General features: G+C 53.4%; 1 protein-coding gene across 2 annotated transcripts in view; it reads left to right on the forward strand.

Moving 5' to 3' along the window:
- Window positions 1-12,003: 12,003 nt before the first annotated feature.
- Window positions 12,004-16,581, forward strand: part of EEIG1 (estrogen-induced osteoclastogenesis regulator 1) — a 40,135-nt gene continuing 35,557 nt past the window's right edge. Inside the window, exon 1 of one of the 2 annotated variants that reach the window (XM_034929137.3) lies at window positions 12,004-13,033. In XM_034929137.3, coding sequence (XP_034785028.1) covers window positions 12,888-13,033 — 146 coding nt within the window. In that variant the 5' untranslated portion in view covers window positions 12,004-12,887. The remainder of the gene's footprint in view (window positions 13,034-16,581) is intronic. The other variant, XM_003822309.6, reaches the window with a different exon arrangement.

Genomic DNA, 16,581 nt, shown 5'->3' on the forward strand with positions numbered 1-16,581 from the left:
GAGAATAGTCAACGCTGACTACTCTGCTTTGCGGCTGTATCACTCAAGTGCTAACGTGTAGATTTCTTTCTCTTCCCCCCACCAACAAAACCTCAGGGCTGTTGTTCACGCTTATATCCCCAGTGTCTGCAACAGTGCCTGGCACGGAGCGGGCACTCAGTTTTTGTTGAAGCAAACAAGTACTATTCTAAGTACTTTACAATATCCATTCACTCATGACTCAGAAGAACCCTGTGAGGCCGGTTGCGGTGGCTCATGCCTGTAATCCCAGCACTTTGGGAGGCCGAGGCGGGTGATCAGGAGTTCAAGATCAGCCTGGCCAAGATGGTGAAACCCCCTCTCTACTAAAAATACAAAAATTAGCTGGGCGTGGTGGCGGGTGCTTGTAATCCCAGCTACTAGGGAGGCTGAGGCAGGAGAATTGCTTGAACCCGGGCAGCAGAGGTTGAGGTGAGCCAAGATCACAACACTGCACTCCAGCCTGGGCGACAGAGTGAGACTCCATGTAAAAAAACAACAGGCCGGGCGCGGTGGCTCACGCCTGTAATCCCAGCACTTTGGGAGGCCAAGACAGGCGGATCACCTGAGATCAGGAGTTCAAGACCACCCTGGCCAAAATGGTGAAACCTTGTCTCTACTAAAAATACAAAAATTAGCCGGGTGTGGTGGCACATGCCTATAATCCCAGGTACTCAGGAGGCTGAGGCAGGAGAATTGCTTGAACCCAGGTGGCAGAGGTTGCAGTGAGCCTCACACCATTGTACTCTAGCCTGGGCAACAGAGCAAGACTCCATCTCAAAAAATAAAAATAAAAAAGGCCAACATTTGATGAGCAGGGCCAGCTGCCAAGTAATTCAGGAGCCTTTTGTATACATTACTCCTCATGACAGCATGGCCACTAACCCCACTTTTCAGCTGTAAAAACTGAGGCTCAGAGACTTCAAGCAACTGGCTCCAGGTCCCAGAGCTAACAGCTGGAGGAGGCTGGGACGCACACTCTGTTCAGATCTCCAGTCCCTGCTGCTCCGTCTGTCTCCTACTACTCTCCAGCGCCTCACCACTAAATGCCACTACTGATACTTTCACATTGAAAAAAATAGCTGTTGTGGGGTGTGTCGGGGGGAATTAAAAGAAGGAAGTTGGTTAATGGGTACAGAAATACAGTTAGATAGAAGATATAAATTCACCAGGTGCTGTGCCTCATGCCTGTAGTCCCAGTACTTTGGGAGGCCGAGGCAGGTGGATCACTTGAGCTCAAGAGTTCAAGAACAGCCTGGCCAACATGGTGAAACCCTGTCTCTACTAAAAATACAAATATTAGCCAGGCGTGGTGGCATGTGCCTGTAGTCCCATCTACTCAGGAGGCTGAGGCAGGAGAATTGCTTGAGCCTGGGAGGTGGAGGCTTCAGTGAGTCGAGATCATGCCATTGCACTCCAGCCAGGGTGATGGAAGTGAAACCGTGTCTTTAAAAAAAAAAAAAAAAAAGCAAAAGAAATAAGTTCTAGTATTCAATAGTACAGTAGAGCAACTACGGTTGACATTTATTATATGTTTCAAAATAGCTAGAAGAATTGTAATGTTCTCAACACAAAGAAATGATAAATGTTTGAGGTGATGGATTTCTCAATTATCCCAATTTGATCAGTACACGGTGTATACATGTATCAAACACCACCTGCTATGATATATCAATAAAAAACAAAACAAAACAATAGCCGTTGCCAACAGTAACGCCAGGGACTATGACTAAGAACTCAGAAAATAAGCAGAGCTCAGCAAAGGCTAAAGGGCTGTGTTGTGAGCAGGTACCTAAGAGGACAGGGAGGTGACCCGGCAACTCCTCTTCTGGGTAAACACAGCCCCTGATCACTGGGTGAAAGGTGTGGGACTCCTGCCAGGTTATGTAAGCCCCACACCAGCCTGCCGACTCCTGGCCTGCTGGGTGGGGGCTCTGAGAAGGTGCAGAAGTCCGACTCTAGGTTTGGGGGATCTGCTTTGAGGTACCTAGCACATGGTCAGGCTGCCCAAGAAAGGCCTCAGAAATGCTTCCCTCCACTCCCATTGGGGCCAGCTGGCCCAAGGACACTTCCCAGGAATGAGACTTCTGCTTGCCCTTTGGGAAGCCCCTCAGGCCCCCTTCATGGCTTTGGTTGACCGTGCACAGAAGGAATTCAACTAGACTCCATTTCCTGATGGCTCTGTGGCATGCAATGTTCCCTCATAACATATGTAACTGTGCAGAGAAGGTATCATTATCTCCATTTTACGGGTGAGGACACTGAAGGGTGAAGGGTGAAAGAGGTTCATGACTTGCTTGAAGTGATAGGGCCAAGGTGTGGCAGGGCTGCATGCAGTTTGAACCTAGGGCACTACAGGTGGGAGAAAGTTCCTGGGAACTGAGTGCACTAAAGTATTTTGAAACCTAGGTGGCAGGTGGAGAAAGGAAATGTAAAGGGGGCTAAATTCCTGAATTCCAGGGGGAGACAAAGGCTATGTGGAGAGCTGACCCCTGGAGTAATCACATCATCCTTCAACATCTTCCATGGCTCCCCATTACCTTCAGGATAAAGGACTAAAGGACACATCCTTTTTTTTTTTTTGAGGTGGAGTTTCACTCTTGTTGCCCAGGCTGGAGTGCAATGGTGCAATCTCGGCTCACTGCAACCTCTGCCTCCCAGGTTCAAGTGATTCTCCTGCCTCAGCCTCCCTCCCAAGTAGCTGGGATTACAGGTGTCCACCACCACGCCCGGCTAATTTTTTTTTTTTTTTTTTATGGAGTCTCACTCTGTCACCCAGGCTGGAGTGCAGTGGCACAATCTCGGCTCAGTGCAACCTCCGGCTCCCAGATTCAAGCGATTCTCCTGCCTCAGCTTCCCAAGCAGCTGGGATTACAGGCACCCGCCACCACTCCCAGCTAATTTTTGTATTTTTAGTAGAGACGGGTTTTCGCCATGTTGGCCAGGCTGGTCTCAAACCCCTGACCTCAGGTGATCCACCCGCCTTGGCCTCCCAAAGTGCTGGGATTACAGGCATGAGCCACCGTGCCCAGCCTTTTTTTTTTTTTTTAAGAGATGGGATCTCACTTTGTTGCCCAGGTTGGAGTGCAGTGGCTGACTGCAGCCTCAAACTCCTGGGTGCAAGCGATCCTCCTGCTCCAGCCTCTTAAAGCATTGGGATTATAGGCGCAAGCCACCTCACGTGGCCTTAACACCTTCATATGGCCGATAAGCCCCTCTAGTGGAATTGGGCCTGTTTCATTTCCAGCTTTGCTCATGCCTCTGCAGATAATGGGACCCTCTGTCTTCTGCTGCAGGTCGACTCGGACTGTCTTCTCCAGCGGCTCCCTGCTCTCCTGGCTGCTTCTATCCACTCATCAGGCTTGGGCTTACATGTCACTTCCTGAGGGAAGCCTGCCCTGACCACCCACCCCAGGCAGACCTTCTCTGTGTTCCCATTGCTCCCTGAACCCCAGCCCCCACCACCCTAACTAGGTGTATCACAGCAGTTATCATTTGGGCCACATCCATGTATCCCTCATTGTAGCCCCAGTCCCAGAGCAGATGGTCGGATAAACACCTGTGAATGAAAAATGAATGAATGAAGTGAGTGAATGAAGTGGCTCAGCAGACCTTAGAAGGCTGGGGTAGGAGGCAGACACAGGGTAAGGCTGGGGAGGCTGCTGGGCTGACCTGCATATTGTAGGAACGACAGTAATGCCAGGGCAGGGCCAGCTCTCAGAGGCCAGAACACAGGCTGGAGAGTTTGGACGTTGCCCTGTCAGCGATATGGAGTCCCAGGCTGAGGCCTGCTGGAGCTGGATTAGGAAGGGAAAGCTGGCCTCCCAGCTGAAGGAGGGTAGCTCTGGAGAAAGCCATCCAGGGGTCTCTGTACACAGTGTAAACAGGGCCAACATACTCTCATGTTTCAACCTGGGAATGTGGCCTGATTTTGCGGTGTTGGGTCAAGTACAGGGCCTGGACCTTCACACACAACCCACAAACCAAATTTGTAGAAGAACCTCAGGAAGCAGGGGCTGTTGTGAACCTCACTGAACAAATGGGGAAACTGAGGCCCAGAGAAATGGAGTGCCTGACCCAAGCCACACAGGGACTCTTCATCCCCTAATAACAACTAGGTATTGCAGCTTGCTCAGAAATGTAGGCCATCTACACATGTGCTGCCCAATAGTCATTGGCCATGTGTGGCTACTTGAATTTAAAATTCGAGTTAAATGAAATTTAGAATTCAGTTTCTCAGTCACACCAGGCACATTTCAAGTGCTCAATAGCCACATGCGGCTACTGGTTATCAAATTGGAGAGTGCAGATATGGGGCATGTCTGTCACTGCAGAAAGTTCTTTGGACAGTGCTGGTCTAGCCCATGGAGGTACACAGGTCTTCCTCCTGACTCTCAATCTAGAATTCTTTCCACTGAAGTAGATTGACTCCCCTCTCTTAGCTGGGGCTTCGTAAGAGGCTTCTATGGGGCAAAAAGACACCATAAACCAAGTCTAGAGTCCGGGAAAGGTGACACACGCCTGTAATCCCAGTACTTTGGGAGGCTGAGGTGGGAGGATTGCTGGAGGCCAGGAGTTTGAGACCAGCCCGCGCAATATAATGAGACTCTATCTCTACAAAAAACAAAAAATTAGCTAGGTGTGGTGGCACACACCCGTGGTCATAGCTACTCAGGAGGCTGAGGCAGGTGGATTGCTTGAGCCCAGAGGTTCAAGGTTACAGTGAACTATGATCGCACCACTGGACTCCAGCCTGGGTGACAGAGTAGGACCCTGTCTCTAAAAAATAAAATAAAAAATAAACAAAGCCTAAAGATAACTAAGTGGAAGCAGCCAGGTGCGGTGGCTCACGCCTGTAATCCCAGCACTTTGGGAGGCCGAGGCGGGCAGATCATTTGAGGCCAGGAGTTCGAGACCAGCCTGGCCAACATGGTGAAACCCCATCTCTACTAAAAATACAAAAACTAGCCAGGCGTGGTGGCGGGTGGTACTCATGAGGCTGAGGCAGGAGAATCACTTGAACCCAGGAGGCAGAGGCTGCAGTGAGATCACACCACTGCACTCCAGCCTGGGTAAGAGGAAAACTCCATCTCAAAAAACAAAGATAATAAGTAGAAGCAATACTTTAACATATACAAAGTTGAAGTCCACAATATGTAATAAGCCACTACAAATAAATAACAAAAAGATTATTTCCCAAATTTAAAAATGGACAAACAAAAGATGTGGACAGGCAATTTATAGAAGAAATTAAAATCACCAAAAAATATGAAAAGATGATCATGAAAGAAATGCAAGCACTATAGGATAGCTTTTTTTTCCTCTTTTGGTCAAACAGATTGGTGAAGATGGAGAAAGTGTGGGAATGGCCACTTTCTTATACTGTTGGTGGGAATATAAATGTGTGTGATCTTTTTGGAAGGCAGTTTGTCAACTTCTCTCAATGGTAAATATGCAAATACTCTTTGACTCAGTAATCCCTGGACCGGAACCTAGGGCCGCCTGACTCCACATCTCGTGTTCTGAACCATGACTACCCTCTGTGAGTGATGGTCAGGCTTGGGTTGGAAAGGGCAGAGTTGGCTGATCAACAGGGAAACTTGTGGATTTGACCGTGGGAGGCTTAATCAGGACAGACTGCTGTGGGCGAGTTCTTTGTGGCCTTTATCTTCTTGTGTGACTGGCTCAGATATTAGCAAGGAGCCCAGCACAAATCAATATGCCCTTGGTCAGCTGCTTCGGTGGCTTGCCTGCCATTCCAGTTCTGCAAATAATTGGAGGCCAGTCACCGGTGAATCAGCACTGACCGCCCTTGGCAAGCAGGGCTGGGGAGACAACTTGGCATGGCATGGCTGTGAAGCAGGCACTGTGCTGGGTGTCAGGTGCCTGAGAGAGTGGGCCAGCTGGGTGGCTGCCCTCAAGGTGACTTGGGCAAGTGGTATTCCCTGTCCCTACCTCAGTTTCTCTTTTCTTTCTCTTTCTCTCCTTCTTCTCTCCCTTCTTCCCTCCTGCCCTCCCTCCCTCCCTCCCTTCCAATGAGAATGAAATATGCACCAGCTATGGTGGAGACAGAAGACAGAAGGCTAAGCCCTCATTTTCTCTGCATACAGATTTTTGGTGACATGAGCACACAGAGCAGGGAGTGGGCAGTGTACCTGATGGGGGGATAGGATGGGCGGGGATGCTGGAGCTAAAGCTAGACATTGAGACATTGAGTAGGTGTCCCCAAGTGGGCAGGAGGGTAAGCCCAGGACCTTTGGGCATCAGGGCTGCAGGGGCCCAAGGGAGGCAGTCAGGGACGGGCTGAGCGGTTGCTTCCAGAGGGTCCTGAATGCCAGGCTAAGAACCTTGGATTTTATCCAGAGAATGATGGGGAAAGGCTTTTGTTTATAATATTCTTATAATTATATATTGTTAAATTATAAAACAAATTCATCTTACAAAAATCAAACAATATCCAAGAATATTCTTTTTTTTTTTTTTTTGAGACAGAATCTTGCTCTGTTGTCCAGGCTGGAGTGCAGTGGCATGATCTACACTCACTGCAACCTCCACCTCCTGGGTTCAAGCAATTCTCCTCCTCCAGCCTCCCAAGTAGCTGGGATTACAGGCACCTGCCACCACGTCCGGTTAACTTTTGTAGTTTGTTTTTTGAGATGGAGTGTCGCTCTGTCGCCCAGGCTGGAGTGCAGTGGCGCGATCTTGACTCACTGCAATCTCTGCCTCCCAGATTCAAGCCTTTCTCCTGCCTCAGCCTCCCAGGCACCTGGGATTACAAGCACCCCCCACCACACCCTGCTAATTTTTGTATTTTTAGTAGAGATGGGGTTTCACCATCTTGGCCAAACTGGTTTTGAACTGCTGACCTCAAGTGATCTACCCACTTTGGCCTCCGAAAGTGCTGGGATTATAGGCGTGAGCCACTGGGCCCAGCCCCTATTTTCTTTTCTTTTCTTTTCTTTTTTTTTTTTCAGTAGAGACGGGGTTTCACTATGTTAGTCAGGCTGCTCGAACTCCTGACCTCAAGTGATCCACCTGCCTTGGCCTCCCAAAGTGCTGGGATTACTGGTGTGAGCTACCATGCCCAGCTCCCTTTCTAAACATACAGATTTTTTCTTTTTTTTTTTAAAAAAAAAAAGAGGAGGGATCTCACTATGTTGCCTAGGCTGATCTCAAACTCCTGGGCTCAAGCCATCCAGCCATCCTCCTGCCTCAGCCTCCCAAAGTGCTGGGATTACAGGCTGAGCCACCATGCCCAGCCTATATATAGAAATATATATATATACACACATATGTGTGTGTGTGTGTGTATATATATATAATTTAAATATTTGTTTAGAGACGGGGTCTTGCTGTGCTCACCAGAAGAGCCTGGACCTTTTGGGCTCAGGCTATCCACCCACCTCAGCCTCCTGAGTAGCTGGAACCACAGGTGCACACCACCACACCCAGCTAATTTTTAATTTTTTTGTAGAGATGGGGGGGTCTCGCCATGTTGCCCAGGCTGGTCTCGAACTCCTGGGCTCAAGTGATCCACCACCTCGGCCTCCCAAAGTGCTGGGATTACAGGTGTGAGCTACCATGCATTCCTTTGACCACCATTTTTGGAGCATCAGTTACGTGGCAGGCCCAGTACTGGACATGGGGACTCTATAGGAGAGGCATCTGACCCTGTGAAGCTCACGATCTAAAGAGAGACAGAGCTAAGGAAATGGCATCACAAGGTTTGTCCAGGGCTAGATAAGGATAAGGATTCTCTAAGGCCCTCCCACTTTCTCCAGGTGTGATTGTATTCTGGAGCCTGCGGTCACATGGAATTCCTTCATTCCTCTCCACTCCTTCCCCACACCTCAGCCAGTGCTTAGACTCCCTAAACTCCCAACTCCAAGAACCATGGGACACATTCAATCAAAATCAAAATAACTGGGAATATTCAAAAGGCTGTACATCCTTCCTGGGCTCTTGAGCTTTGACCACGACCTTCCATAACTATTATTGCTCAGCAAGTGCTGTCAGCGCTTCCTTTGAAATGGATTCCCTTTCTCTTGCCATCGCTCTGTGTCCACCCTGGTTACCCTGGTCAATCTCCCACTGAGATGGCTGCAATTGCCTCCTCACTGTCTGCCTGCTTCTGTTCTTGCCCCCTGCCAATCAATCCATTCTCAGTAGCCAGAAGGAGTGTTTAAAAATGTTAATTTGGGCCGAGGCAGGCGGATCACCTGAGGTCGGGAGTTTGAGACCAGCCTGACCAACATGGAGAAACCACGTCTCTACTAAAAATACAAAATTAGCCAGGCGTGGTGACACATGCCTATAATCCCAGCTACTTGGGAGACTGAGGCAGGAGAATCGCTTGAACCCGGGAGGTGGAGGTTGTGGTGAGCCAAGATCAAGCCATTACACTCCAGCCTGGGCAACAAGAGCAAAACTCTGTCTCAAAAAAAAAAAAAAGTTAATTTGGCCAGGCGCATGGTGCATGCCTGCAATCCCAGCACTTTGGGAGGCCAAGCCGGGTGGATCACCTGAGGTCAGGAGTTTGAGTCCCGTCTGACCAACATGGTGAAACCCGTCTCTATTAAATACAAAAAATTAGCCGGGTATGGTGGCGCATGCCTGTAATCTCAGCTACTTGGGAGGCTGAGGCAGGAGAATCGCTTGAACCCGGGAGGCAGAGGTTGCAGTGAGCCAAGATAGCGCCATTGCACTCCAGCCTGTGCAACAAGAGCAAAACTCAGTCTCAAAACACACACACACACACACACACACACAAAATGTTAATTTGCATCTTGTCACCCTTCTGCCTGCTCACATGCTCCAGTGGTGTCCCGTGGGGCTTAGAATAAACTCTAAACACCTGCTAGAGGTTGCAGTGAGCTGAGATCATGCCACTGCACTACAGCCTGGGCAACAGAGTGAGACTGGGACTCAAAACAAAACAAAACAAAACAAAACAAAACAAAACAAAACAAAAAACACCTCCTAGGCCCACAAGGGCCCATGTGCACAGGCTCGTCTGCCCCACCGCTCTCTGTCCCCTGTACTCACTCTATTCTAGTCACACGGAGTCCTCCAAACATGTCAGCTCATGCCTCTGTCCCCAGAACTTCCTGTACCTGGGTCTACCTTATTACTTAGGTCTTGGCTAAGATGACACCTCATAAAAGCCTTCCTTGACCACCCTATCTGTATCAGGACTTCCAACCCAATCATTCTCTGACCTTTCCCTGGGTTTCCTTCTCCAGACGACTTGCCTTGTGGTCTGGCAAACAATTATCTTGTTTGGTACTAGGTTCCTTATGCATCTGGTCACGGCCTCGGGGAGGTAGGACAGGCCATGCTTGGGAATTTGGGAGGCTGGGGAAGTGTGGAGCTGCCTATTCCTTTCACAGGCACAGCCTCTTGAAGTCCTCACCACATCTCGGAAAGATGGAAATCCTGATTCCCATTTTACAGGTGAAGAAACGTGGCTGAGATGGGAAAGTTTACGGTATTCTTCAAGATTCCTTTCTACATATGCAAAGGTGCATCCAAAGCTTGTGTGGCCCCGGTTGTCAATGGCAAAGTAGCCGGATTTTGAACTCAGTTCTGTTGCAAGTGGTCCCAGCCATACCATACCGAACCCCTTACCAATTCAGAGACCTGAACCAAGGCCACACCGCCACCATGCAGCAGAGCCAGGATCCTAACTCAGGCTCGTTTCACCCAAATCTAGCATGCTGTCCTGGCACCATACTCTCCCCCTTCCCCAGGCACCATCAGGGAAATGAGGGAAGGGAAATTTCCTGGGTTCCCAGGCCACAGGCCGCAGAGAGATAAATACCCAACCCCAGCTAAACCTGGCAGTCAGGCCCACCCTGCTTCCTGTTGGGTGGCCCAAGGTTACTCAGGGTCATAGCTGAGGAGCCAGCCAGGCACTGGGATGTCCTTGGCTGGCTCTCCACTCTGAAGTCCCCTCCTGGGGTCAGGTAGCCACAGGTTCTGCCCTTGTGGAGCAGGCCCAGCCAAGATAGTGAGGAGAGCACACCCCACACTGTGTGCAGCACAGTTCAGCACCCTGAGCCTGTGCTTCAGGGGAAAGACCCCAGGCAAGTGTTTTAAATCCTCTAGGCCTTAACTTCCCCGTTTGCCAAAGGGGACACACAGTCACATTGGAAGCTGCTGTTAACACTTTTCTTTAATCTGGTTAACTCTGTGATCTAAATTATGGGACAAACTGGAGAGAAGTATGGATCGCCACCCATCTTACAGCTGGGAGGAAGGAAGAAATCAGAGTCCTTGGTCACCACGTGTCCAGACCTAACTCATCCCTAAGTCCAGCCAAACCTGTCTCTCAGATGCCTCAGACCTATCCTCTTGCTTTCTCCACAATGCTGAGGTTGCACTGTCATCATCTCTTGCCTGCATCACCAAACAAACTCCTCATCCACCTGTTTCCCAGCTTGTCCCCTTCACACTGCCCACAGCCAGAGCAAGCTTCTTAGGACAAAAAGCAAATCTGGGCCTTGCCTCGTGGCTCACACCTGTAATCCCAGCACTCTGAGAGGCCGAGGTGGGCGGATCACCTGAGGTCAGGAGTTTGAGACCAGCCTGGCGAACACGGTGAAACCCGGTCTGTACTACAAATACAAAATTAGCCGGGTGTGGCGGCGCGCACCTGTAATCCCAGCTACTTAGGAGGCTGAGGCAGGAGAATCGCTTGAACCCAGGAGGCGGAGGTTGCAGTGAGCGGAAATTGCACCACTGCACTCCAGCCTGGGCAAAAAGAGCGAAACTCCGTCTCAAAAAAAATAAATAAATAAAAAATAAAGCAAATCTGACCAGGACACTCTCCATCTCAACACGTGTGCGTGGCTTCCTCCTTACGGTCTACAAGACTCTGGGAGATCTGGCCTTTCCAGCCCCATCTCTTGCCCCTCTCTCCAACTGCCACAGTACAGCCAGATGTAGTTGCCTGAAACTTTCTGCGGGCACCACGATCTCCAGCCACCAGGTCTCTGGCAGCTCCCTATGCCTGGACCCTGCGTGACTCAGGGCACGCATCCTGTGGATGGCTTGGGTCCCTTTGTTCGAGAAACTTTCTGAGTCTGCGCCCCAACCCATGTCAGGTGCCTCTTATCCCCTGTTACAACTCTTACCCATAGATTTGTCGCTGCCTGTGTCCCTGTCTGCTTCTCCACCTGGTGGTCTTGAGCTGGGAGCATTTGGGAAGGGCAAGCCCACCAGGTTCTCCACTAGGTCCCAGCCTGGCTTAGTGGAGACTGCCCCTAAACATTTGGGGACTGGATGAATGAACCACAATATGCCGAGGGGCCTGGGAGGTACGAGACTTTCGAGTGGGTTCTGCCCCCAGAACAGCTAACTAGTCAGTGAGACCAGTCACGCTGGGCAAGAAACTAAAGGACAACAGAAGGCTTAGATAACAGCTTGGAATGTTACAAGCTGGGTCACAAGGCTGCGTGATGGACTGAGCCAGAGCCACCTCCTCGGTGAAGCCTTCCAGACGCGTCTCTGCTCATTGCTGAGGGGCACTAGAGATTCAGGGCGAGCAAGCGACCTGCCAGGGGCTCTCTCTGGGCGCCAGCTTTCTGAGAAAGGAGACTCGCTACCTTCCGAGCCTGCTTCAGGGTTCTACGAGCTCAAGTCTGGCGGGACCCTGGAAGGCCGCTGCAGCCACAAACTGTTTCTCCTTGTCATTGTTTCTTCTTTTCTTCTGCTCGCGCTCTCCCTGCCCCGCCAGCCCCGCGACCTCCCACTGCCTTCCCAGGGCCCCTCTCCCTTCCCTCAGCCCCGCCCTGCCCTAGGAGGCGGGCCCGGCCGCGCGGTGCACCAATCCGAGAGCCCCGAGCCGCCTCTGCCTCCCGCGAGTCCCACCCCACGCCACCGCCCACCAATCGCGCTGCGCGCCCGCCTCGCCGGGCCGCCCAATCGCGGGAGGGCTGAGCCGCCGGCGCCCCGCCCCTGCCGCGCTCGGCGGCGGCTAGGCGGGCGGCCGCGCGGGGCCCAGGCATTCTCCAAGCGGCGCCTCGCAGCGTCGGGCTCTGGCTGCAGCGTCGGGGCCGCAGGGGGCGGCGCTGCTGCTCGAAGGGTGCCGGGCGAGGCGGGCGCCACCGGCCGGGCCGAAGGGCGCCTCAGCTCCGCCGGGACCCGCGGCGCGGGTCCCAGGATCGAGGAGGAGGCGGCGCCCCCGCTGCCCGGGGCCGGCCCGGTGCCTGCCCTGAGGAGGCCCGAGGCCGGACGTTCGCGGCCCGCAGCGACCCCGACGCGCCTCCTGGAGAGGCCCCCGAGCTCCCGGCAGCCCCCTGGGGCTGCCCCACCTTCCCCGGCTTTACCTGCGCTGGCCGCCCGGCACCCAGGTGCGGGGGCGTGAGCGGCGAGGGCGCCTCCCCCGGCCGCCAGCGGGGCGGGGGCGGGGCCGCCCTCCGCCCTCCGCCCTCAGCCTTACCGGCCCGCCCGCCCGCCCGCCCGCCGCCCTCAGTCTCACCGGTCCGCCCGGCCGCGCGGCGTGAGCTCCCCGGACATCGCGGCTCGGGATGCTGCAAGCCAGCGCGGCCGCTCGCGCGCAGCCCCGCACCTCCGCCCCTGCCTCTGCCTCCTGGGCCATGCCCTGCTGTTTACATGCCGGTGAGGTTCCCGGCCGCTCCGAACCCCTCCGAGCCCCGGCTCCCCGAGGGTGAAGCCCGCCGGCCCGCGAACTGGACTGGTGGATCTCTCAGACCTGGGGCCCCGGACTCCGATCTCCGCCGTCTCCGCCACCATCAGGGCGGGATCCGGCTCTGGTGTTTTGAGGAGGGGGTGTGGTGTAGGGAAAGGAATCCCGTCCCTCTCCACCTTTTTTCGCCTTCGGGGCTTCAGACTCAGGGAACTCGCTCATGGCTTTCTTGATGAAGAAGAAGAAATTCAAATTCCAAACCACTTTCACCCTGGAGGAGCTGACTGCGATTCCCTTCGTGAACGGGGTCCTCTTCTGCAAGGTCCGGCTGCTGGATGGAGGGGATTTTGTCAGCTTGTCGTCAAGGTAGGAGCTGGGGCGGTCGCGCCTGCAGCAGCGGGGGTGATGAGCGAGATCTAGACACTTGGCAAGTGTGGAAGGGCCCCTTGGGGCCGGTGTGAGGAGGATCCGGGGGATTCTGTGTGCCTGGGGCAGGTTGCACAAGGCAGGACTGGGCCTGAGGCAGTTGGCAGGGTGCCAGGCAGCCGCCAGCCAAATACCTGGGGGTCTAGTCTTTCAGCCTTCTCTTGGGGCCCTGCGTGCCGCCTGCAGTAGGTCCATTCTGCAGACTTGCATGTACAGCCTATCAGGGATTTGTACCCTGAACGATTGTGCAGGGGAGGGGTGTTCAGGCCACCTTGCACCCGAACTGGCCACTGGGGCTGTCATATGATTGAGAGTCCAGGCCAGCCACGGGTTCCCCGGCACCCCCAGGCGCCTGGGAAGGCCCGATCGCAGGCACTCCCTAGTCTGGCTGGAGGGAGGTGGCTGGATTTTGGCCTACCCAGCCCCCTCCGAGTGACTATCCTCCTCTGGCTGGAGCTGGGCTGCTTTGCATTGCAAATGCCCTTGTCGAGGAGGCTGCTGCCCTCTCTGAATGAGGCTCCGTTGAGTTTGGTTTTGTGTTGTTCGTCCCCATCCTGGCAGGTCCAGCTGCCCAGCTTGTTGCTGAATGCAACTGAGTTCCCAGGCTGTCCCTTGCCAATTGGGCCCAGCTGGGGTCACATCATCCTGGCCTGTCTCAGAAGAGCCTTGGACTTCTACAGATGGGAGTGTGACTCTTGACTCTGTTACTTTCTGGGCCTCCTCTTCTGGAAAGTGAGCCTAATGCAGGTGGAGAAGCTGCAGCAGCTAGAACTTAGGGCAGGCTGGATGCTGTGGCTTACTCCTGTAATCCCAGCACTTTGGGAGGCCTACGTGGAAGACTTGCTTGAGGCCAGGAGTTCAAGACCAGCGTGGACGACTTAGATTCCTGTCTCTATTTTTTTTTCTTTTTTGGGGGGATGCAATTTAACTCTGTTGCCCAGGCTGGAGTGCAGTGGCACAAGCATGGCTCACTGCAACCTCTACCTCCCGGGTTCAAGCAATTCTCATATCTCAGTCTCCTGAATAGCTGGGATTACAGGTGCCAACCACCACACCCAGCTAATTTTTTTTTAATTTTAATTTTGTTTATTTTTTAGATGGAGTCTCACTCTGTTGCCTAGGCTGGGATGCAGTGGCGTGATCTTGGGTCACTGCAGCCTCCACCTCCTGGGTTCAAGCGATCCTCCTGCCTCAGCGTCCTCAGTAGCTGAGATTACAGGCGCACGCTACCACGATAATTTTTTTGTATTTTTAGTAGAAATGGGGTTTTACCATGTTGGCGAGGCTGGTCTCGAACTCCTGACTGCAAATGATCCACCCCGCACCCCCCCCCCCGGCCTTCTAGAGTGCTGGGATTACAAGTGTGAGCCACTGCACCCGGCCTCTCTCTTTTTAAAAAATAAAAATGAAATAAAATAGTATGCGGGCAGGGCCTGGCCGAGTGCCTGGGACACGCTGCTTCCCTACCTGGTCTGCCCTTTGCTCCCCGGGCCTCCTTGTGGGCCCTGTTAGCCAGAGCTGCCTCCCTGTTCTGAGAGCCCATGTGTGCGTGTTATAGGCGGAGAAACTGAGGCCCAGAAAGAGGAAGTCACTGGCTTGCCAGGGACCTCGAAGGAGTCTGTTGTTAACTGAACTTCGCTGGTTTGGGGGCCTGCTGGCTGAATCCAGAGGTCAAACACTCTGCTGGGAGGAGGGGAAGGGAGGGGAACTGCACAGCCAGGCTCAGATTTAGGAATCTCCGGTGTGGACAGGGTGGGGTGCTTTTTCTGAGCACTGGCTCCCTGTTCTGTTGGGAGCTGCTTATCTGAGGAATTTGGACAAGGGCTGCCCCTTGTGGTGGGGGTGGCTGGCCTCCTTGGTTGCCTGGGAAGCCTGTGATCCTGAGGCCACCCACACAGCAGTCTGAGGTTTCAGAGAGAAGGCTGTGCTCACAGCTAGGGCCTGGAGTTGGCTACCCACTGGCTGAGTGACATTGGGCAAGTTACCTAAGCTCTCTGATTGCAAGAACCAGCTACCATTGGTGCTGGGCTCCCTGTTTTACTAGCACCTCTCACTTAACCCCTGGACTGTGTCATGGAGCAGGAGTGGAGGTGGGGGCCCCATAGGATTATTATCCCCATGTTAGAGAGGTGGAAACAGGCTCTGAGAGGAAATGATTTGCCTGAGTTGATTCAGTGGAGCCTGCATTCAACCCTTTTGTGCCTCTGAACTTCAGTTTCCTTTTCTGTAAAATGGGGATGTCATACCCACCTCTAGAGTATAGATAATCTGTGTGTTATGTCTCGCCCAGGCACACTGCCGCAGCAGTTATCGCTTCTGTTGGTAGAGGGGCCCAGGCTGGAGCCCAGCCCTTTCCGGGTCTTTGGTGGGCGGGGGGGGGGGGGGGTGGGGACCAGATCCAGTCAGCAGGGGGCCTGTGTGTGAGCTGGGAGTGGGGACAGGGTCTTGGATCCCATTGAGGAATATAAATTTTGAGCCCCAGGCTGAGGACTTGCCTGGCCTCCAGGCCCTGGAGCCACTGTCCCCCTACCTGTTGGCCTTTCCATTGCCCAAACCTGCTTCCCCATTAGGGAAAGTGTGGGAAGTTCCAGGTCTTAGTCCACAGGGTCTGGATTTCACCTCTGTTTTCCCTTCTTCCTCCTGGCAAGGGGCCTCAAATTGCCTGAATCCAGCTAAGCCCAAAGCATTTCCCAGCCCTGTCCTGCATGCAACCTGAATGGGGCTGAGGAGGGAGGAACTGACACTGAGCTCCCGCAAAGCTGGGCAGTTAGTGGCCACCAGGCACCTGTTTGCTGTTGGGTAGGTGTGGCTGGAGACAGCAGACAGTGACGTTGGAACCTGAGGCCAGTTTAGAGCTGCTTTGGTGTTTGCTGTGTTTTTGCCCAGTAGACGGGGGTTCCTGGGTTCCTGGGTTCCTACCCCCTCCACCCCTACCCCACCCACCCTGGACTGCAGCCTGGGAACCCCGCTTCACAGTCTGCCCCTCTAGACAGCAAAGGCCCCATTGTTTCCAGGTTCGGGTAGGGTCTGGGGGAACTGGACCTGGTTAGATCCTGGACCCAGATCAATAGCATATTTCCCCCACCCCCAGGAACCCCCGAGATGGCCCAGAGACCTGGTGGTGGCAGCATGGGTGGTGTCAGTGAAGCAGGCCCAAGGCCCCACCCCTACAGCACCCGCCGTCCTGGCTGGAGTATTCCCTGTGTGCTGGGTGCCTTGGCAACAGCTGGGTACACCGCTCGCCTGACCCAATTTGAGCAGGTAGAGCAGGTGGTGCATCAGGCTGTTGCTCAGCCTCATCTTCCTGAGGCCTCCTTGAGAGCAGCGATCCTCACGCTGCTGTGCTCTGAGCTCCTGCACTCTGTGCCAGGCAGGGTGCTGACTGTTTTGCAACTGGTATTTCCATGAATCCTCTCAGCCATCCAGAGAGGCACCAAAGCCAGAGAGGTGAGTGCCAGAGGTCACCCAGGTGGTAAATGGCAATTCGG

This window comes from Pan paniscus, chromosome 11 (assembly GCF_029289425.2).
Source record: "Pan paniscus chromosome 11, NHGRI_mPanPan1-v2.0_pri, whole genome shotgun sequence".
NCBI classification, from domain to species: domain Eukaryota; kingdom Metazoa; phylum Chordata; class Mammalia; order Primates; family Hominidae; genus Pan; species Pan paniscus.